Source organism: Anomaloglossus baeobatrachus, chromosome 9 (genome assembly GCF_048569485.1).
Source record: "Anomaloglossus baeobatrachus isolate aAnoBae1 chromosome 9, aAnoBae1.hap1, whole genome shotgun sequence".
In the NCBI taxonomy this organism is placed as follows: Eukaryota; Metazoa; Chordata; class Amphibia; order Anura; family Aromobatidae; genus Anomaloglossus; species Anomaloglossus baeobatrachus.
The window spans coordinates 110,566,774-110,590,811 of NC_134361.1; the positions used below are offsets into that span (position 1 = coordinate 110,566,774).

At 52.9% G+C, this 24,038-nt stretch overlaps 1 protein-coding gene across 1 annotated transcript in view; it reads right to left on the bottom strand.

The window, feature by feature from the left end:
* Positions 1 to 11,754: 11,754 nt before the first annotated feature.
* Positions 11,755 to 24,038, bottom strand: part of GUCY2F (guanylate cyclase 2F, retinal) — a 142,085-nt gene continuing 129,801 nt past the window's right edge. Inside the window, exon 18 of the mRNA XM_075322706.1 lies at positions 11,755 to 12,124. Within this exon, the coding sequence (XP_075178821.1) occupies positions 12,013 to 12,124 (112 nt within the window). The 3' untranslated portion in view covers positions 11,755 to 12,012. The remainder of the gene's footprint in view (positions 12,125 to 24,038) is intronic.

Genomic DNA, 24,038 nt, shown 5'->3' on the forward strand with positions numbered 1-24,038 from the left:
CCTAAAATGCAAGGTTATATCCTCTTGAGGCACTTCCATCCCTGGGAGTAGGGGGAGGTGGGCTTAGAGTCCAACTAGTGTAAACTCTGCTTACCTGGGAGATTCAGGCAGAGTGAGCTGAAACTTGAAGGGAGCAGGAGCTCCAGCCTGTGTGGCTGTGGACACGGACGGAGCTAGGCCTGTGTGGCGGCCCGTGGGATTGTGTGGAACTCTTTGGACTACTGTAAGGACGATTGCTTTGTAATCCGGTCCGAGGATTGTCGGGAAGGGCCCCCGAATCTGTTTTCCGTGGACTTATCGTGTGCTGTTCCAGTGTTCTTGTGAATAAACCTGTTGGATCGTTCCTCGGCCTGTTGTCTCTCCTTGCTCTGCTGTACACCCCGTCACAAACTGGTTGGCAGCGCTGGGATCAGAGCAGAAGGAATGGAGGACAATGGCTCAACATCAGGAACCAGCACTGCAGAGTACAAGACCTGGACTTTGGGGAGCCTGCAATCAAAGGCCCGTGAAGTAGGAGTTCGTTTCAAAGGACTCTCCAAGGAGCAGCTGATTGAGGCGCTAGAAGGAGTCTGCTCGCAAAATGACGTGGAGGAAGGATCCTCACAGCAAAGGGAGGAAAGACGGGAGCTGGAGGTGAATACCCAAAAAAGTCAATGGGTTGTGTGGTACAAGGAAAAGATGGCACTGCTTGGAGATGAGGCCACCATAGAAGATAAGAGGGAGGCCATGCGTGGAGCTGAAGAGAAGGAGCGCAGGATGGAGGAGATGGCATTGCTGGATAAGCAGCTCGCTGTGGAAGCCGCGAGAGGTTCCAGACAGACTGTAACCCCAGCACCCATCATGAGGGAACTTCCCAGGGTGTCCCGCAAAGACTTTAAGCCATTTAATGAGGCTGCAGGCGACATTGAGGGCTTCTTCCAGGACTTTGAGCATCAGTGTCGATTAATGGAAGTCCCGGACAGGGAGCGTGTCCGGCATCTGGTTGGGCTCCTAGAGGGGGGAGCTGCTGAAGCCTATAGAGCTATGGACCCTCGGTGGAACTGTGAGTATGCGGATATTAAACAGACTATTCTAGAACATTATGCTGTGACCCCAGACACTTACAGGACTCAGTTCCGTGCTTTAGCCTGTGATGGGGAAGTGTCTTTTAAGATATATGCTCATAGACTCAAACAAATATGTAATCGCTGGCTGGAGGCAGAGGAGGCCTTATCTTGGGAGACCTTCCTGCAGGTCATCCTAAAAGAACAATTCTTTGCCCAGTGCCCCGCTGAGATCCGGGAATGGGTGCGTGAGAGAAAACCAGCGACAGTGGAGGAAGCTGCTGCTCTCGCTGATGAGGCTCTCACCATCAAGCCTCAGTGGAGGGTTCTGTTGGAGGATGGAGAGACGCCTAACAGCTCCACAACACCGGATGCCCCCAGTTATTCTGTCCCCATTGTTCCCCGTTCCTCTAAGCCACCACATGTTGATACCCGTGTTAATGTGCCTCCAGTTGCTTCTACTGCACTTTCTGGAATACGCCGGGGAGAGGAAGTAACAGAGCGCAGGTGTTATGTTTGTAGGCATCCCGGGCATTTGCAGGCCTCATGCCCAGCCAGGCCATGGAGGAATCATCCTCAAACCCCTACAGCACCTTCAGGTGGGAGCCGGCCTCCAAGTTCCCCTACCCCTTACCCAAGAGGACGCCTTGGATGGAGGGAGACCCAGCTCAGATGCTATCAATGTGGACAGCCAGGGCATCGGCAAGTCTCCTGCCCAGCTGTTCAAATGTGAACTGATCCTGCGCCCAATCGGATTGTTAATTATTTACAGCCCAGCGCCATGGAGGAAGATGTGGCACCGCTATGTGAGGACTGGCCTAGTGACTCAGCCCCCCATGTTGCACCACCAGGAGTTTACGGGGTGCGACCTGCAGTTATGACGACTTCTGCTCATCGAGGTAAGCACTTGCAGGAGGTTGTGCTGGATGGACAGAGACTTGTTGGATTTTGTGACTCGGGTGCTTTCCTCACACTGGCTGATCCCCGAGTGGTTCGGCCTGAGGCAATCCATAGAGGACCTGGGATTGTCATTGAACTGGCTGGTGGACAATGGAGGACTATTCCCACAGCCACTGTGGATCTGAGCTTTGGTTTTGGGGTCCGGCGATGTGTGGTTGGGGTGATGGGTGGTCTGCCTGCAGCTGTTCTCCTGGGCAATGATGTGGGAGAGCTACGATGCCAATTCGTGGCTGCATGAAGCCACATGTAAGTAACGCTCTGCCTGTGTGTACTTAACCAGTGACCTGTAGAGGTCCCTAGTACGTACACAAGTTGGGAGGGGGAGGGATTGTGAAGATGTAATTTACCCTCTCACTGTATATGCTGTACAGATTCCTATTTCAAGCTGGGTTCATTGTCTTATTTGAACTACTTCTGTGTACATTTCTATTGTTGTAGGTAATCACCCCCTAAAATGCAAGGTTATATCCTCTTGAGGCACTTCCATCCCTGGGAGTAGGGGGAGGTGGGCCTAGAGTCCAACTAGTGTAAACTCTGCTTACCTGGGAGATTCAGGCAGAGTGAGCTGAAACTTGAAGGGAGCAGGAGCTCCAGCCTGTGTGGCTGTGGACACGGACGGAGCTAGGCCTGTGTGGCGGCCCGTGGGATTGTGTGGAACTCTTTGGACTACTGTAAGGACGATTGCTTTGTAATCCGGTCCGAGGATTGTCGGGAAGGGCCCCCGAATCTGTTTTCCGTGGACTTATCGTGTGCTGTTCCAGTGTTCTTGTGAATAAACCTGTTGGATCGTTCCTCGGCCTGTTGTCTCTCCTTGCTCTGCTGTACACCCCGTCACACAACCTCTCTCCCCCCAGCGTCCCCCAGCATCAGCCTCTCCCCCCCCAGCCTCCCCCAGTTTCAGCCTCTCTCCCCAGCTTTCCCCAGCCTCAGCCTCTCTCCCCCAGCTTCCCCCAGCATCAGCCTCTCTCCCCCAGCTTCCCCCAGCATCAGCCTCTCTGCCCCCAGCATCAGTCTCTCTGCCCCCAGCATCAGCCTCTCTTCTCCCAGCCTCCCCCAGCATCAGCCTCTCTCCTCCCAGCCTCCCCCAGCATCAGCCTCCCCCCTCCCAGCCTCTCCCAGCATCAGCCTCCCCCAGCATCAGCCTCTCTCCTCCCAGCCTCCCCCAGCATCAGCCTCCCCCAGCATCAGCCTCTCTTCTCCCAGCCTCCCCCAGCATCAGCCTCTCTCCTCACAGCCTCCCTCAGCATCAGCTTCCCCCTCCCAGCCTCCCCCAGCATCAGCCTCCCCCAGCATCAGCCTCTCTCCTCCCAGCCTCCCCCAGCATCAGCCTCCCTCAGCATCAGCCTCCCTCCTCCCAGCCTCCCCCAGCATCAGCCTCCTCCCTCCCAGCCTCCCCCAGCATCAGCCTCCCCCCCTCCTAACCTCCCCCAGCATCAGCCTCACTCAGCATCAGCCTCCCTCCTCCCAGCCTCCCCCAGCATCAGCCTCCCCCCTCCCAGCCTCCCCCAGCATCAGCCTCCCCCCTCCTAGCCTCCCCTAGCATCAGCCTCTCTCCTCCCAGCCTCCCCCAGCATCAGCCTCCCTCAGCATCAGCCTTTCTCCTCCGAGCCTCCCGCAGCATCAGCCTCTCCCAGCATCAGCCTCCCTCAGCATCAGCCACTTTCATCCCAGCCTCCCCCACCATCAGCCTCTCTCCTCCCAGCCTCTCCCAGCATCAGCCTCTCTCCTCCCAGCCTCCCCCAGCATCAGCCTCCCTCAGCATCAGCCTCCCTCCTCCCAGCCTCCCCCAGCATTAGCCGCTCTCCTCCCAGCCTCCCCCAGCATCAGCCTCTCTCCTCCCAGCCTCCCCCAGCATCAGCCTCTCCCAGCATCAGCCTCTCTCCTCCCAGCCTCCCTCAGCATCAGCCTCCCTCCTCCCAGCCTCCCCCAGCATCAGCCTCTCTCCTCCCAGGCTCCCCCAGCATCAGCCTCTCTCCTCCTAGCCTCCCCCAGCATCAGCCTCTCTCCTCCCAGCCTCCCCAAGTATCAGCCTCTCTCCTCCAAGCCTCTCCCAGCATCAGCCTCCCCCAGCATCAGCCTCTCTCCTCCCAGCCTCCCCCAGCATCAACTTCCCTTAGCATCAGCCTCCCTCCTTCCAGCCTCCCCCAGCATCAGCCTCCCTCAGCACCAGCCTCCCTCCTCCCAGCATCAGCCTCCCCCCTTCCAGCCTCCCCCAGCATCAGCCTCCCCCCTCCCAGCCTCCCCCAGCATCAGCCTCCCTCCTCCCAGCCTCCCCCAGCATCAGCCTCCCCCCTCCCAGCCTCCCCCAGCATCAGTCTCCCTCCTCCCAGCCTCCCCCAGCATCAGACTCTTTCCTCCCAGCCTCCCCCAGCATCAGCCTCCCCCAGCATCAGCCTCTCTTCTCCCAGACTCCCCCAGCATCAGCCTCTCTCCTCCCAGCCTCCCCCAGCATCAGCCTCTCTCCTCCCAGCCTCCCCCAGCATCAGACTCTTTCCTCCCAGCCTCCCCCAGCATCAGCCTCCCCCAGCATCAGCCTCTCTTCTCCCAGACTCCCCCAGCATCAGCCTCTCTCCTCCCAGCCTCCCCCAGCATCAGCCTCCCTCAGCATCAGCCTCCCTCCTCCCAGCATCAGCCTCCCCCCTCCCAGCCTCCCCCAGCATCAGCCTCCCTCCTCCCAGCCTCCCCCAACATCAGCCTCCCTCCTCCCAGTCTCCCACAGCATCAGCCTCCCCCTCCCAGCCTCCCCCAGCATCAGCCACCCTCCTCCCAGCCTCCACAAGCATCAGCCTCCCCCAGCATCAGCCTCCCTCAGCATCAGCCTCCCTCCTCCCAGCCTCCCCCAGCATCAGCCTCCCTCCTCCCAGCCTCCCCCAGCATCAGCCTCCCCCAGCATCAGCCTCTTTCCTCCCAGCCTCCCCAAGCATCAGCCTCCCCCAGCACCAGCCTCTCTCCCCCCAGCCTCCCCCAGTTTCAGCCTCTCTCCCCAGCTTTCCCCAGCATCAGCCTCTCTCCCCCAGCTTCCCCCAGCATCAGCCTCTCTCCCCCAGCTTCCCCCAGCATCAGCCCCTCTGCCCCCAGCATCAGCCTCTCTGACCCCAGCATCAGCCTCTCTTCTCCCAGCCTCCCCCAGCATCAGCCTTTCTCCTCCCAGCCTCCCCCAGCATCAGCCTCCCCCCTCCCAGCCTCTCCCAGCATCAGCCTCCCCCAGCATCAGCCTCTCTCCTCCCAGCCTCCCCCAGCATCAGCCTCCCCCAGCATCAGCCTCTCTTCTCCCAGCCTCCCCCAGCATCAGCCTCTCTCCTCACAGCCTCCCTCAGCATCAGCTTCCCCCTCCCAGCCTCCCCCAGCATCAGCGTCCCCCAGCATCAGCCTCTCTCCTCCCAGCCTCCCCCAGCATCAGCCTCCCTCAGCATCAGCCTCCCTCCTCCCAGCCTCCCCCAGCATCAGCCTCCTCCCTCCCAGCCTCCCCCAGCATCAGCCTCCCCCCTCCTAACCTCCCCCAGCATCAGCCTCACTCAGCATCAGCCTCCCTCCTCCCAGCCTCCCCCAGCATCAGCCTCCCCCCTCCCAGCCTCCCCCAGCATCAGCCTCCCCCCTCCTAGCCTCCCCTAGCATCAGCCTCTCTCCTCCCAGCCTCCCCCAGCATCAGCCTCCCTCAGCATCAGCCTTTCTCCTCCGAGCCTCCCGCAGCATCAGCCTCTCCCAGCATCAGCCTCCCTCAGCATCAGCCACTTTCATCCCAGCCTCCCCCACCATCAGCCTCTCTCCTCCCAGCCTCTCCCAGCATCAGCCTCTCTCCTCCCAGCCTCCCCCAGCATCAGCCTCCCTCAGCATCAGCCTCCCTCCTCCCAGCCTCCCCCAGCATTAGCCGCTCTCCTCCCAGCCTCCCCCAGCATCAGCCTCTCTCCTCCCAGCCTCCCCCAGCATCAGCCTCTCCCAGCATCAGCCTCTCTCCTCCCAGCCTCCCTCAGCATCAGCCTCCCTGCTTTCAGCCTCCCCCAGCATCAGCCTCTCTCCTCCCAGGCTCCTCCAGCATCAGCCTCTCTCCTCCTAGCCTCCCCCAGCATCAGCCTCTCTCCTCCCAGCCTCCCCAAGTATCAGCCTCTCTCCTCCAAGCCTCTCCCAGCATCAGCCTCCCCCAGCATCAGCCTCTCTCCTCCCAGCCTCCCCCAGCATCAACTTCCCTTAGCATCAGCCTCCCTCCTTCCAGCCTCCCCCAGCATCAGCCTCCCTCAGCATCAGCCTCCCTCCTCCCAGCATCAGCCTCCCCCCTTCCAGCCTCCCCCAGCATCAGCCTCCCCCCTCCCAGCCTCCCCCAGCATCAGCCTCCCTCCTCCCAGCCTCCCCCAGCATCAGCCTCCCCCCTCCCAGCCTCCCCCAGCATCAGTCTGCCTCCTCCCAGCCTCCCCCAGCATCAGCCTCTTTCCTCCCAGCCTCCCCCAGCATCAGCCTCCCCCAGCATCAGCCTCTCTTCTCCCAGACTCCCCCAGCATCAGCCTCTCTCCTCCCAGCCTCCCCCAGCATCAGCCTCTCTCCTCCCAGCCTCCCCCAGCATCAGCCTCCCTTAGCATCAGCCTCCCTCCTCCTAGCCTCCCCCAGCATCAGCCTCCCTCAGCATCAGCCTCCCTCCTCCCAGCCTCCCCCAGCATCAGCCTCCCTCCTCCCAGCCTCCCCCAACATCAGCCTCCCTCCTCCCAGTCTCCCACAGCATCAGCCTCCCCCTCCCAGCCTCCCCCAGCATCAGCCACTCTCCTCCCAGCCTCCACAAGCATCAGCCTCCCCCAGCATCAGCCTCCCTCAGCATCAGCCTCCCTCCTCCCAGCCTCCCCCAGCATCAGCCTCCCTCCTCCCAGCCTCCCCCAGCATCAGCCTCCCCCAGCATCAGCCTCTTTCTTCCCAGCCTCCCCCAGCATCAGCCTCCCCCAGCATCAGCCTCTCTCCGCCCAGACTCCCCCAGCATCAGCCTCTCTCCTCCCAGCCTCCCCCAGTATCAGCCTCTCTCCTCCCAGCCTCTCCCAGCATCAGCCTCCTTCAGCATCAGCCTCTCTCCTCTCAGCCTCCCCCAGCATCAACTTCCCTTAGCATCAGCCTCCCTCCTTCCAGCCTCCCCCAGCATCAGCCTCCCTCAGCATCAGCCTCCCTCCTCCCAGCATCAGCCTCCCCCCTCCCAGCCTCCCCCAGCATCAGCCTCCCCTCTCCCAGCCTCCCCCAGCATCAGCCTCCCTCCTCCCAGCCTCCCCCAGCATCAGCCTCCCCCAGCATCAGTCTCCCTCCTCCCAGCCTCCCCCAGCATCAGCCTCTTTCCTCCCAGCCTCCCCCAGCATCAGCCTCCCCCAGCATCAGCCTCCCTCAGCATCAGCCTCCCTCCTCCCAGCCTCCCCCAGCATAAGCCTCCCTCCTCCCAGCCTCCCCCAGCATCAGCCTCCCCCAGCATCAGCCTCTTTCCTCCCAGCCTCCCCCAGCATCAGCCTCCCCCAGCATCAGCCTCTCTCCTCCCAGACTCCCCCAGCATCAGCCTCTCTCCTCCTAGCCTCCCCCAGTATCAGCCTCTCTCCTCCCAGCCTCTCCCAGCATCAGCCTCCCCCAGCATCAGCCTCTCTCCTCCCAGCCTCCCCCAGCATCAACTTCCCTTAGCATCAGCCTCCCTCCTTCCAGCCTCCCCCAGCATCAGCCTCCCTCAGCATCAGCCTCTCTCCTCCCAGCATCAGCCTCCCCCCTCCCAGCCTCCCCCAGCATCAGCCTCCCCCAGCATCAGCCTCCCTCCTCCCAGCCTCCCCCAGCATCAGCCCCCCCCCTCCCAGCCTCCCCCAGCATCAGTCTCCCTCCTCCCAGCCTCCCCCAGCATCAGCCTCTTTCCTCCCCGCCTCCCCCAGCATCAGCCTCCCCCAGCATCAGCCTCTCTTCTCCCAGACTCCCCCAGCATCAGCCTCTCTCCTCCCAGCCTCCCCCAGTATCAGCCTCTCTCCTCCCAGCCTCTCCCAGCATCAGCCTCCCCCAGCATCAGCCTCTCTCCTCCCAGCCTCCCCCAGCATCAGCCTCCCTTAGCATCAGCCTCCCTCCTCCTAGCCTCCCCCAGCATCAGCTTCCCTCAGCATCAGCCTCCCTCCTCCCAGCATCAGCCTCCCCCCTCCCAGCCTCCCCCAGCATCAGCCTCCCTCCTCCCAGCCTCCCCCAACATTAGCCTCCCTCCTCCCAGTCTCCCACAGCATCAGCCTCCCTCCTCCCAGCCTCCACAAGCATCAGCCTCCCCCAGCATCAGCCTCCCTCAGCATCAGCCTCCCTCCTCCCAGCCTCCCCCAGCATCAGCCTCCCTCCTCCCAGCCTCCCCCAGCATCAGCCTCCCCCAGCATCAGCCTCTTTCCTCCCAGCCTACCCCAGCATCAGCCTCCCTCAGCATCAGCCTCCCTCCTCCCAGCCTCCCCCAGCATCAGCCTCCCCCCTCCCAGCCTCCCCCAGCATCAGCCTCTCTCCTCCCAGCCTCCCCCAGTATCAGCCTCTCTCCTCCCAGCCTCTCCCAGCATCAGCCTCTCCCAGCATCAGCCTCTCTCCTCCCAGCCTCCCCCAGCATCAGCCTCCCTTAGCATCAGCCTCCCTCCTCCCAGCCTCCCCCAGCATCAGCCTCCCTCAGCATCAGCCTCCCTCCTCCCAGCCTCCCCCAGCATCAGCCTCCCCCTCCCAGCCTCCCCCAGCATCAGCCTTTCCCAGCATCAGCCTCCCTCCTCCCAGCCTCCCCCAGCATCAGCCTCCCAGCTCCCAGCCTCCCCCAGCATCAGCCTCCCCCTCCCATCCTCCCCCAGCATCAGCCTCCCTCCTCCCAGCCTCCCCCAGCATCAGCCTCCCCCAGCATCAGCCTCCCCCAGCATCAGCCTCCCCCCCTCCTAGCCTCCCCCAGCATCAGCCTCCCCCAGAATCAGGCTCTCTGCTCCAGGGCCCGCTGTCATCTTCCTGGCTCACGTGAGTATCCTCTTCTGACACCGGCTTCCATCACGGCGTCCTGCTTTGAGCTCTGCATGTGAAATCCACACAACATTGGACGCAGCACAGAGGAAGGAGCTGATTGGCGCGCCTGCGACCCCGGAAGTGCAGGCGCCGGCAGTTCCGGGGTCAATCAGCTCTCTGTGCCCGGCCGCCGCAGTTTGTCTGCATTCACGTCTTAATTGATGCGGATACAAATAAATGGAGGTGCGCCTCTCCCCCCTCCCCCCTCTGAAAATACAGCGGATTTAATGGATATGCAAAAAAAAATAATTTTTTTTTAAATTTTTTTACTGCTAGAAGGTGCCGCCCCCCCGCATCCTGCCGCCCCAGGCACGGGACCACGGGTGCCTAATGATAAATACGGCCCTGTATATATATATATATATATATATTTATATGTAGCACCCGGGTGCTGGGGGAATTCAGGCATAGAGTCTCGTACCTGAGTTACTCGTCACCGGGCCGATGTGGTGATCTGGGATGTCGCAGTGGCCTGCCCGACTTTGTGCCCTGAGGTGTACACCAATAAGGAGGGAGGATTGGGGATTGTAGTATGAAGATTGTCGTGATGCCACCTGTGGTACGCGGCCAGAGATTATCCGCCGCTGCTGTCGCTGTCCTCCGGGGTGGATGGTAGTAGCAGCAGAGATGGTGTCGGCTCCCCACAGGTGGAGGGGGCCCCGAGGAGGATGATGAGGGAAGTAGTGATGGTGATGACCTCTGGCGCCGAGGAACAGGGCGGCAGCGCTGGTAATAAGAGTCCGAGTTGGCTGCTGCGGTTCCAGGTGTCTTTACTCACTCTTTGTGCTGCTCGCCCAGATATTACCACTCACTTGTTGTGATGTGCCCCACCGACCTCGGATAAGTTAGAAGTAGTCACCGGTGTTTGAAAGAAGAAAGTCCTTTGTCAGAGTTGCCCTTTCAGCCGTGAGGAACCTGGGCAGAGCGCTCCGCTCCAAGCCCCAGGCCCCGTGAAGAGAAGAGAAGAAAGAGGTGATGGTGTCGTGTCCCAGAACTGGTGTCCCGGGTAGACTGACTGAAGATTGTGTGAGTTTGCTCCTACTTCTACCCCAAGTGGAACCCGCCACCCAGGTGGCTGCCTTCAGTAACCAGTGAAGTCCCATGCCTCGTGATAGCAACCCCCCTGTCTACCCTGAGCCATCCTCCCCTGTGAGAAGGCTCCTAAGCTGTATGTAAATTGTGAATGTGGAACACCGGTGATAAACCCCCTCCTTACCCGAGGTGAATATCACACCTTAAATAATATCACACCTTAACTCTGCGGCGACTGGAGCCTCAGGGGCGAAACACACATATATATATATATAATATCTGTATGTGAATTTTATTATCTGCTATCTCCTAATGACTTGGTTTTCTAGGACAATGTAGGGTATTGTGATATAATCTCTACAGCCCTTTGTCATCACAACTGAAGTGTGAAATGATCTGAAATTATGTTAAACGTTTTTAACAATGCCAATGACCTTATTGGGTAGGTTAAGGGTAACGTCTCACAAAACGACGTACCAGCAATTCCTACCACGATATGACCTGGTCAGGATCGCTGGTGCGTCGATACATGGTCGCTGGTGAGCTGTCAATCAGGCAGATCTCACCAGCGACCAGTGACCAGCCACCAGCCCGCAGCGACTCGTGGAAACGATGCTGCTCTTGGTAACCAAGGTAAATATCGGGTAACTAAGCAAAATGCCTTGCTTGGTTATCCGATATTTACCCTGGTTACCAGCGCACACCGCTTAGCGCTGGCTCCCTGCACTCGTAGCCAGGGTACACATCGGGTTACTAAGCAAAGCATAGTTACCCTATGTGAACTCTGGCTACGTGTGCAGGGAGCCAGCATTGGCAGCCTGAGAGCGGTGTACGCTAGTAACAAAGGTAAATATCGGGTAACCAAGCAAAGCGCTTTGCTTGGTTACCCGATGTGTACCTGGTTACCAGCGTCCGCAGCTTCCAGATGCCGGCTCCCTGCTCCCTGCACATTCAGATCGTTGATCTCTCGCTGTCAAACACAGAGATGTGTGCTTCACAGCGGGAGAGCAACGAGCAAAAATTGAACCAGCACTGTGTGTAACGATCAGCGATTTCACAGCAGGGGCCAGATCGCTGCTCAGTGTCACACACAGCGAGATCGCTAATGAGGTCACTGGTGCGTCACAAAAACCGTGACTCAGCAGCGATCTCGCTATGTGAGAAGTAACCCTTAGTTAGGACTGGGGTGAAGAATAAACCACTTAAAATAAACCTGCTGCCTCGGAAAATGCTATTTAACTGCAGAAATATAGTTAATTTGCAGGTAAATAGCATTAAAATGCTGCCTTGCAGAAAGTGCGGCTACTGGGAGAAGATTAATTTATTTCCTCCCACTAGCTGTCGGCTTTTAGTCATAGGGATGTACACAGAGTAAGTACATTTTCTCCCATTAGTGGAAGGTCAAACAGCATTTTAACATTATTTACCTACAGATTAACTCTATATCTGCAGGTAAATAACATTTTCTGAAGTGACAGGTTTGCTTTAACTGCAAGGTTATAGAATTTTTTAAGACCATCTCAAACTACCAAATATATAATATTGATATTCTTGGCTATATAACCAGCATAGTAACATGAATCACAAAAAAAATCATAGCATGCTATCTTTTATTGCCTAGAAATGATACTTTCTCTTTATTTGCATTGATGCTAGGATGTAACAAAGACAAACATAAATATACATAAAAATATTCACATTAAATATGAAAACCATGTATATGACATAGAGCTCTCCTTTACACATTGAGCCCTGTTCCAGGCAGATCCCCGTGGTATGAAAACTTTGCATAGATCAGAGACTGATAATTGGGGAAATTCAGAGATTTTGCCTTTTGCATAGCAATGATCCATCTGTAGGTGGTTTATCTGGTGTAATATGTAAATCCTGTTAAGTGTGACCTCCGGAAAGGTGTCCTTCTTAACTGATTCAGACTTGATTTAATCCATAAGATTAAGGTCACCATCTGCAGCTTCATTTATCCACTTTCTGTTTCAGGTGTCATAAGAGATGTAATGTGCCGGACCTGCGATATTTTTCTCACAGCTGTCTTCAGGAGTCGCTTTAGATCTCGGAAGGCTGCCTCATCCCTACAAATATACCACAAGGAGAAATGGAACATTAAAACTTTGCTACAAGCATTAATTTGCACCAAAGCCAACCTATAATGTCCTAGGACACAAAGACTAATTTGTTAAGGTCTCCATGAAACAACCATAACATTGTCAGCTGACATGGATGGAAGACCACTTCTTTATCCAACCACTGCCCTCCTTTACCTATCTATCACTAAATGTATTGCCCAATTTGAACACGTTTCATCAGGACCTAATATAGCTTCATTTTTGCAATGGATGTAGATGAAATCGGTCTTTCACAAAACGTACATATAGTATACAACCTCTTCTAGATACATTCTGGAAATTATACCTTAAAGGGCACCAATCAGCAGGATTTTCCTATATAACCTAAAGCCAGTGCTATACTGGCACTATCAGGCTGAGTCTATACATACCTTTAGTTGTCAGCTCGGATGTCAGGACTGTATTTGGCCTTCGTGCTGCCCTAGGCACTTTAAGTGGTTGCGCACCTTACTGACAACATAAAACTATGATTTTAGGCACACAACATCTATTTAAGGTGGATCTACTCTGTAACACACTTGAAAAAGTCCTAAACGCTGTGCATATCTTCAGTTTTATTTACTTATTGTAAGGCCCCTTTCACACGTCAGTGATTCTGGTACGTTTGTGCTTTTTTTTATACGTACCAGAATCACTGACATACGCAGACCCATTATAAGCAATGGGTCTGCTTACACATCAGTGATTTTTCACTGAACGTGTCTCCGTGCAGCGTGCACCCTTGGCCGTGATTCTGCATGGAGACATGTCAGTTTTTGTCTGGCATCACTGATGACCCACGGACCACACTATGGTGTGATCCGTGTGTGATCAATGAAACATATACAAGAAAATCACGGACATATTAAATATTAAAATTTTTCAACTTACCTTGCCTGCGATTCGCTCTGGAGCCTCTGCTTTCGGCAGTTCCTGCCTGGCTCATGAATATTCATGAGAGAAGGAAAACCCGACCAGGAAGTAGGTGCTGAGAGCAGTGGGCGGACACTGAAGAGCCAGAGACTTCAGCACCATGGACAGCAGCAATGAAGGCAGGTGAGTAATGTCCATATGCAATCACGGGATCACTGATCACGGATTGCACATGGACAACCCACGTGTGCCGTGAATCATGGAACACGGAGGGACATGTGCGTGTTTTACACGTCAGTGAAGATTCAGATTTTCAAAGACACTAAGTGGTTAAAACAGGTAACAACCATTTTTCATGCTGCTGCCACCAAGAAGTTTGTGACTAGCACTTAATACAATTTCCATCTAAATAAGATGCCAGTGTTTCCACTGCCTGAAACACTCAATAGATTCACAGATGTGTAAAAGCCGTGGTGTGCACACACCCTAACCATTCACATGCCCAGTGCTTGTACACAGACTACAGTTGGCACAGCCCGGAGATAGACAGACTCGGCCGATAGTCTTATTGTCAGAGGAGTGAGGACCCAGGAGGTGAGCCACTGCCAGAGATTTGTAGTAGCGTCTGTCTCATAGAGAACACTACCACTCAACAAAGTGAGTGCTCCTGTGTATGGGAGAATCAGGGAGATAGCTGCCAGCCGAATGATGGGACAACTGTCTATAGTGTATGGGGGAGTCAGAACCACCATCTGCAAAATGCTACATTACCAGAACCACCACTGGTGCATGACTGCATCCCCAGAACCAAGCTCAAATCACTACTACATCACCAGAACCACCATTGGTACATGACTGCATCACCAGAACCAAGCTCAAATCACTACTGCATCACCAGAACTAAAGCCAGACTAACATATAATTGTCTGTCATGAAACTGCAGCTCCTAGTATGTCTGTAACAATGGTAAGGAGATACAGGAGTTGTTAGCAGCCATCATCAGACTGCGGACCATACAGGAACCACAGTACAGATGGTGCAGGCAATGGTACTATTAAACATTTAAAAAATACCTTATTTTTTGGGAGATACCTTCTATGTTTTAGGTCCATTAATTCTGAGCACATTTGTTTGGGTCTGAGTCCGGAGACCCCCGTAAATTGTTCGAAAGACCCCTTAGAAGTGCACAGCTCAGGAGACAAGACAATGACTTTCTACAGCATCCGCTCTGTGCTGTGTGCACTCTTCTAAAAGAGCTTTTCCGCTGTGGTTGGGGGTCTACGGACTAGATTTCCCACCAATCTGCTCAGAATTATTGGGTATAAAACATAAAAAACAAAAAGTTTAGTTACTCTTTGAGGTGCATTTACAACACTGCTAATAATCAGAAACCGATTGATCTATCTAAACCGGCTGTCAGATCACCCGGCACACAAGCAAAAATTTTGTTTGTCGGGTGAAGGAGGCCACCATTACAGACCTCTGGGACCCTGTCCCTGTTCCTCGTGCTATCCAGGCATCCTCTTTCTCCCTCCACCTATCTTCTGGGCCTCCCTGGCCTCTACAACGTACCTTTTGAAAAGTTAAACGCCGTATAGTACAGTCCTCTGACGTCTAATTCGTCCCATCCACCATTCTAACATACGCAAGACCTTGACAAAGGCCTAACATGCTCTATTATGGTAGTGGTTTTCTTTTTGCAAATAGTCTAATAAATGACACATTTGCATTCACTCTTTGTGTCCTATTTGAGTGCTTGGGATATATTATACTATTGCAGTCACTATGTGTGACTCTATGACTGCAGACCTGTGAATCCTTCCGCGCACTCACGATGGTCAAGTATGTGATATGCAGACTCCCGGTCAGAACTCATCTAGTGGGTATGGCCTCGCTTAAAGCACTTGTATTGAGCGAGGTGGCGCCTCCTAGACGGGTTCTAGCTGGTAGTCTGCATTTCGCATACTTGACCGCCGTTCCCAGCGCAGACACCGGAGAATCCTCGTAGCGCACAGTGAGTGCACTGGGGGGATTCATAAAGCTGCACTTACACAGAGTGACACACAGTGACTTCAGACTTGTCATTCTAGACTGGACAACCCCTTTAATATTTGCTTCAAATTCTATTTTTTAAAATGCAAATGAGGGGACTTTGGTGCACCCTTGGCATGACCTATGATTTGGTGCACTCTTATATTTGTATATGAAAGCCAGTTCCTTGTGTTGATTGACAATGCTCACTTAGTAAGAGCGGTAAAATCAGACATACAAGCTGATATTAGACAGCACTGACTTTTCCTGTCAATAAAAACAAGAGACTTTAAAATACAAATATGAGAGCGTAACCGTGCACCGAAGCAAAGACCACACTAATGGTGCACCAAAGCAAAGACCACCCCAACGGTGCACCAAAGCAAAGACCACATCTATGATGCACCAAAGCAAAGACCACACCAATGGTGCACCGACACAAAGACCACACCAACGGTGCACCGACACAAAGACCACACCAATGGTGCACCAAAACGCCCTCTTTGCATAATAAATAAAAGTAGATTTTTCTGCAAATATTAAAAGGAACCTGTCACCAGTTTTTCGGCGTATAAGCTGCGGCCACCACCAGTAGGCTCTTATACATGGCATTCTAACATGCTGTAGATAAAAGCTCAGACCGCTGTGTAGAACATAAAAATCCCTTTATAATACTCACCTAGGGGGTGGCGCGGTGCAGACTGGTCGAATGGGTGTCTCCGTTCTCCGGTACCGGCGCCTCCTCCTTTGGCCATCTTTGTCCTCCTTCTTCTGAAGTCTGGGTGCAAGACGCGTCCTACGTCATACACACTCGCTGCCATTGTGGTGCTGCGCAGTCGCACTTTGATCTGCCTTGAGTGCATTGTGGTGCACCTGTGCAGGACCTCAATGTCGGCTAGTGTGGATGACGTAGGACACGTCATGCACCCACACTTCAGAAAAAGGAGGACAAAGATGGCCGAAAGAGGAGGCGCCGGTATCGGAGAACAGAGACACCCATTCGACTAGTCTGCACCGCACCGCCCTTTAGGTGAGTATAAAGTGATTTTTATGTTCTACACAGCGGCCTGGGCTCTTATATACAGCATATTAGAATACTGTATTTAAGAGCCCACTGGTGATGGCCGCAGCTTATAGTCACCAAATCTGGTGACAGGATCTCTTTAAAGAAGCACTCCGGTCATTTTTAACCCTAAATCTGTGTAAATGTTAGTGCAGTGTAAGGTCTGTGATAATTCACTCACTAATCGCTGTTTTCTCATGTACCCAACTCCATACTGACTTCACATCCACAGCTCGTCTCTGCAGACATCCCTCTTCTCTGGTCGTCTGCAGCACATCTCACCATGGTGCCCTGAAAAATAACAATGTCATTATAATGTTCCCGAATAACAATAAGCACAAATGCTGTGCCATAAATAAGCCCTATGCTGTGAAAAAAAATAACTGCTCCTTACTGTGCTCCCCACAAAAGAATATTACTCCACACAATCCCTTTTAACGTACATCCTCAACACTATCCTCTCCTATAACATATTCCCACCACACCGTCCCCACTTATATACTATGACCGCCACACTGTCCTGTTATGATCCGGAACCATGGAAGACCACCATAAATCATTGGTAAAAGGTGACAAGAACATTGGCAACTAATCTGTCCGCCATCCCCTTACTAACCATCAACACTAGAAGTAGCCGAGGGGTGAACTAACATCCTGTACACCGCAAACCCAGCCGGAGAACTAGCTATCCTAAAGGAAGGAAAGATGAATAACTCTCTGCCTCAGAAAATAGATAAAGAATAGCAAGCCCTCCACATTCAAAGACTGCGGTGATATAGGAAAACACAATACACAGATAGATGATAGGATTAGCAAAAGGTGAGGCCCTACTGACTAAATACGACAGGATAGGAAAGGGACTGATGGTGGCCAGAGAAAAACCCTGCAAAAATCCAAAAATCTGATAGTACAAAAAGCCCTCAGATCGCTAGATCTGAACTCCGTCCTATACCAGGCGCTCTTGTCATACCAATGAACAGAAAGCAGGAACCATTAAAAATTCAAGAAACAACAAACACGTGGACGAATAGGAGCAATACTCCAAACATAGCTGCAGGGAGTTTCCCAGCTAAGCAACTGAGAGGGAAGATCCCTGCATGCAAATAAACTGACAATAACCACAGCAAATGACAAACTCAGAAAAGATAAAAAGAACCAAACAACAAATAAAGATCCAAGCACTTATCTGGGGTAGATGTGGTCTGGAGCAGGATGAAGCAGGCTGGTGTACAAAGAACAACTGACATCCGGCATAGCCTGCTAGCAGACCAGGGTTTAAATAGGAAGAGCGTTAGCAATGGAAATGCCTATTGCTCAACACACCTGGTCTCTGTCCAAACCATTCCTGGCCACAAGAGGGAGCCTCACAGCAGCAAAAGTATAACTGACATTCACAACACTGTCCCCTAATAAAACGCCACACTGTCCTCCCTTATAAACTATACCTACCACACCTTCCTCAATTATGAAATATGATCTGCACATTGTCCTCACATCATGCTGCCCCCTCCTCACAATGTCCCATGCATGCTGCCCCTCTCCATACTGAGCCTCCCATGCTGCCCGTTCTCAATGTACTCCAAATGCTGTCTGCCCCACTCATCATACAGAGACCACCATGCTGCCCCACTCATCATACAGAGACCACCATGCTGCCCTACTCATCATACAGAGACCACTATGCTGCCCCACTCATCATACAGAGACCACCATGCTGCCCCACTCATCATACAGAGACCACCATGCTGCCCCACTCATCATACAGAGACCACCATGCTGCCCCACTCATCATACAGAGACCACCATGCTGCACCACTCATCATACAGAGACCACCATGCTACCTTACTCATGATACAGAGACCCCCGCGCTACCTCACATCTAATGCTGAGCCCCCTCCCACACTACCTCACATTTCATACTGAGTCCCCTACATTGCTCCACTCCATACTGAGCCCACCCATGCTGCCCCCTTTCTATACTGAGCCCTCATACTGCCCTTGTCCATATTGAACCCCCATGCTACCCCTTTTCCATAATGAGCTCCGAATGCTCCCCCCTCTCCATACTTAGTGAGTTGATACACGGCACTTCTGGGGGGGCACAAGTAGGGTCCAAAACTGCCTCAAGTAGATGTAGAAACTTGTCGCTCAAGATCAATGTGAATAGTGGGTTTTATTGTGAAGAACTTATAGGAGCAGCACAAGCATATCATTGCCACATAGACAGCGGTGGACACCATGTCATAGCCAGCTACGCCGTTCACCACACTACTATACTTACTGAGGACCCTCTGCATGCACTGACGAAGGTCTTTTCACCGAAACATCTGGGCTTGTGCTGGTCCTACAATAAAAACCACAATAAAAACCACTGTTCACATTGATCTTGGGTGCCAAGGTTCTCTACCCTTCTCCATACTGAGACCCCAAACATACAGTCCTTACACTTTTCCCCATCTATTGTATCCCTTGCACTATCCCTCACTCTGTAAGCCCCCCTAAACCCCCCCATCTACAGCATTAGGCCCCCTAAAGCAATAGGCCCCCTAAACTCCCCCTCCTACAGCAATAGGCCCCCTAAACCCCCTCCCACAGCAAAAGGTCCCCTAAACCCCCCTCCTACAGCAAAAGGCCCCCTAAACCCCCTCCTACAGCAAAAGGCCCCCTAAATCCCCCCTCCTACAGCAACAGGCTCCATTAACCCCCCTCCAACAGCAACAGGCTCCATTAACCCCCCAACAGCACAGTCTCCCTAAACCTCCACCTCTACAGCAATAGGCTCAATTAACCACCCTCCTATAGCAACAGGCCCCCTAAAAATTCCCCTCTACAGCAATAAGCCCCCTTGACCACCATCTTCTTTAATAGGCCCCCTAACTCTAAGACTATACTTTTAGCCCCAGCCCCCCTAACCACTGTAGAGTCATAGGCCCCCTAATCTCCAGACTACAATAATAGGCCTCCTAATCCCCAGTCTATAGCCTCTGCCTACCCCTCCCCCGCAATCCCCACACTATAGGCTCTGCCTGACCCTCCCCCACAATCCTAACTTTATAGCCTCTGCCTGCCTCTCCCGCACAATCGTAACTTTATAGCTTCTGCCTGCCCCTCCCCCACAATCCTAACTTTATAGCTTCTGTCTGCCTTTCCCCTCCTTCACTTCACAGCATTAGGAACTCTGCCAGCGGTTACCTGCTCCTGTGCCGCTGCCGCCCTCCTCCTCCTCTTGCTGGAGCTGCAGCTCCTCCTCTGGTGTCCGTCATCCATCCATCGGGTCAATCAGCTCACTGTGCACGGCGCCTGTAGTTTATTTGTATGCGCGTCTTAAAGACACAGATACAGATAGATGGAGGTGCGCCTCTCATCCCTCCCACTCCGAAAACACAGCGGATTTAATATTGTCTAACGGAGGGGGGGGAGGATGTAAAAAAAAAAGTTGTTTTTTTTTGCAGCCAGAATGTGCCGCACCCCGCAACCTGCCGCCCCAGGCACCGGACCACGGGTGCCTAGTGGTAAATACGACCCTGTCAGATGTATAGGTTTTGAAACACAAGCAAGTAAAGTTTGTAAAATGTACAGCTTGTTAATTGACAGCAGCTGCAGCAGCTGATAGCTGGGGTGGGTAATCATAGTTATCCCCTCCCCTTATACAATTGTTTTACTTTGTGACTAAAAGGACTTGTGCTGATGTCATACCCATGTGACCAGAAGGCCTCCTTCCAGTTGACCTGACATCACCGTGGCCGGCCTCAGTCTTCTTGAGTGACTGGCCGTGGGCGGAGTTTTACTGCTCGTCACAGCCCAATATCGCTTCTGCTTGCGGCGCTCTGTAGTGAAGGAGAGAGCACACGAGATGCTGTGCTGTGACTAGCAGTGAAAAGTCGCCCACAGCCCAGTCACTCAAGAAGACTTGGGCCAGCCTCGGTTGGGTCCGGTCAACTGGAAGTTAACGTGACATCACCAAACATCAGAGGTCACGTAGCCCCGGGGGTCATGTGTGGCGCCCCTGACCTGGTCAGGCACCACTGAGTACTGCACCCATGCTGGGGACAGTACAATACAGGTAATCCAGAAGGCTGACCGAGGTGTGACTACACAGGCGCATAGTGATCAGGTCTCACACATGTACCTATGAGAGGACCCCTGGGGAACCCAGGAGGGGGAAAAGCCTTCACCTCCACTGGAATAGTGGAGGGGGCCAAAAGCCTCCATCTCCTCTCAAGGGGTGTGGTAAGAGAATCTGGTTGCTAGGTGGCGTAGGCAGGCACAAAAGGGAAAAGAGAAGGAGGAGAAAACAGTCTAGAGTCTGAAGCAGAGTGTGGAGGAGTGAGGAGCAGGAAAGTGAAGCTCTGACAGGAGCAGCAGTGAAGGTCCCAGATGTGAGCCGGTTCAGAGCAGAGTCCAGGGAGCTCCGAGGAGAGCTGACCCCTTCCCCTGGGCTGCTGTAGTCTGACAGCGTCCGCGCAGTGGCTACCGACGGGGGAGAACGGTCACCTAGGAGGGCTACCCGAAACCCAGCTCCAGCTGGAGAGAGAGCACAGAGTGGGAAGTAAGGAGACTGCTAGGGAGAACCAGGCCCAAACGGGCGGCAGATCCCGAAGCGGAGATAGATCCAGCTTTCTTTTGCTAAACCTGCCGGTGTGGGGCCCTCAAAGCCCACACCACAACACCACAAAAGCCGCAGCCACGTAGCCACAGTTAGGGCCCATAGCTCACAGGAGGCAAGCAGCTGGAGTGAGCTGGTCCAGGCCACAAGCAAACGGCAAACGAAGGGGAGTGAGGCTTCAGCAACTTCCCTGGGTGACCCCCATAGGGACTAAAAGTCGGGGTCACCCCAAACCACCAAGGGCTAAGGAAGGCGAGTTGGTAGTCACCACCAGAAGTCAGCCTGAAGGATACCTGGTTCCCGCCTGGTTCATCCCAGCTACGCCCGGGTTACTCACCCTGCCACCTGAAGTGAGTAAAAACCCTGAAAGACATTCTGCCTGTGTGGAGTTATTCTGCGCCTTGTGGTTCTACGCACCTACACAGGGCCCTGGGGCTTGCCTCACTCTCAGGAGGCTATTCCAACTAACTGCACTCACCATCAGCCCCAGGCGTCCCTCAACCTGCAGTGGCGGTCCCCACTGACCGCAATACTGAGAGTGGCGTCACGACAAGAAGAAGATCTCCTACCTGTGACCAGATCCAGCTGAGTGGAGTCCCTGAAGGTAATGCACCGACACTGCACTTGTGGGGCTTCACACATGCAATGGGGATGAGTGGACCGCAATAGTGCCGCTCACAGGCATTATTGGCAAGACAAGGTATTTGAGATATGTTTCTCAACATTAATGTTGAAGACATTATACAGAGTGGGAGCTAATGTGGGGGTCATTAGACAGCGTGAGGGCTAATGTAGGGTTCATTATACAGCATGGCAGCTAATGTGAGTGACATTATACAGTGTGGGAACTAATGTGGGGGACATTATACAGCATGGGAGCTTATGTGGAAGACATTATACAGTGTGGGAGCTAATGTGAGGGTTATTATACAACACCGGACCTAATGTGGGGGACATTATACAGCGTGGGAGCTTATGTGGGGGCCATTATATAGTTTGGGGCCTACCTTGGGGTCCATTATACAATGTGGGGGGCATTATACAGTTTGAGGGCTACTGTTGGAGCCATTATACAGTGTGGGAGCTACTGTGGGGGCTGTCATAAACTTTGAGGGTCATTGTACAGTGTGGGATTATTGTGAGGGTCCGTCACAAACTTTGGGGACTACTTTGGGGGCCATTATACAGTATGGGAGCTAATGTGAGGGCCAATATATAGTGTGAGGGCTACTGTGAGGACCATTAAACAATGTGTTTGTTCCTGTGGGGGCTATTATATAGTGTGAAGGCCATTATGCTTTGTTTTTGGTGAGCTCTGGGCCCATTATACAGTGTATAGTGGAGCTGTGGTCCACCATACTGTGTATATGGAAGTCAAGGGTGCACCATAATGGGTATATGGGTGCTGTGGGCCCATCATACTGTGTATAGGTAAACTGTGGGCCCACCATACTGTGTATAGGGGAGCTGAGGTCACATACTGTATATAAGGGAGCTGTGGACCAACCATACTGTGTATAGGGGAGCTGAGGGTCCACCATACTGTGTATACTGTTTATAGGGGAGCTGAGAGTGCACCATAATGTGTATATGGGTGCTTTGGGCCCATCATACTGTGTATAGGTAAACTGTGGGCCCACCATACTGTGCATAGGGGAGCTGAGGTGACATACTGTGTATAAGGGAGCTGTGGACCAACCATACTGTGTATAGGGGAGCTGAGGGTGTACCATATTGTGTATATGGGAGCTGTGAACTCATCATACTGTGCATGGGGGAACTGTGGGCCTACCATACTGTGTATAGGGGAGCTTTGGGCCCATCATATTGTGCATAGCGGTACTGTGGGCCCACCATACTGTATATAGGGTAGCTGTGGTCACATTATACTGTGTATAGGGGAGATTTGTGTTCACCATACTTTGTATAAGGGAGCTGTGGGTCCACCATACTGTGTATAGGGTAGCTATGAGCCCATCATACTGTGTATAGGGGAAGTGTACATTGGGGGGCTCAGTGGACTTTATTAAATGTTAATTGGGATTAATTTTATAGGGGCACTCAGAGTATTATAACAGTCAAAGGTGCACAGGGGGCATTAGTATTTTTTTAGGGTCAAAATGTGGGCAGTATTTTTTTATACATAGGCAGGCCATTATATGCTCAAAATTTAAAATACCAGATAAAAAAATAAGTATATATATAATTTTTGTTTTTCTCATTTTGTATGACACAGACTTCCCATGTATTATCTGACTTTGTACTTGACAATGGTAAAGGACTCCACCGATTGTTGCAAAATTCTTTGACAGCCAAATGAAATACATTCTGGCCAGAAGGAGATTGTTCCCACTCCCACAGGTTGATGTTGAGGCCTCCACTGCATCCACAAACACAGAGATTTTCCGACAGTGCTGTCCATCTACTGATGAGCTTATTCTGCTGCTGCCATTGTACAGATGTTAGTGTTTATGAATATTATAGGAATAGTGAGCTGAAACAGATTGTATCTGATCTATAATAAATACTTTATATTCCAAAATAATGATTCTATGTGACAATATTTTCAGAAAACTAAAGATAGAAATGTCAAAATGTAAATCTCTCCGTAGAAAGCACAAAGGATATAACAATTTATTCCATCTTCTAGGAGTGCACTCAGAGAAATCATGAATATTCATTCAATTTTTATTACAATTTTTGTCTAAATTGCAAATTTGTTCTAAATGGATGACTTTTATTCTTACAGGAATTAAACGGGACGTTTTCCCAATCATATGCGAAATATAGAGGCAGATTCTGTACACTTTGGTATGGCTTTTGGCTGCTTTCTGTAATCATGGATTGTCCAGGCAAACACTATAAAGCTTATAGGATCTGTCCCAGAGTTAGGGGTACTTTGCACGCTGTGACATTGCTACTGCGATATCGTCGGGGTCAAATAGAAAGTGACGCACATCCGGCGCCGGTAATGACGTTGCAACGTGTAAAGCCTAAATGCGCAGATAAACGATCGCAAAAGTGTTGTAAATCGGTGATCTGTGTAGTGTCGGTCATTTTCATAATGTCGCACCAATAGGAGATACGATGTTGTTCCTCTTTCCTGTGGTAGCGCACATCGCTGTGTGTGAAGCCGCAGGAGCGAGGAACATCTCCTTACCTGCCTCCACCGGCTATGCGGAAGGAAGGAGGTGGGCGGAATGTTTACGTCCCGCTCATCTCCGCCCCTCCGCTTCTATTGGCCGCCTGCCGTGTGACGTCGCTGTGACGCCACACGACCCGCCCCCTTAGGAAGGAGGCGGGTCGC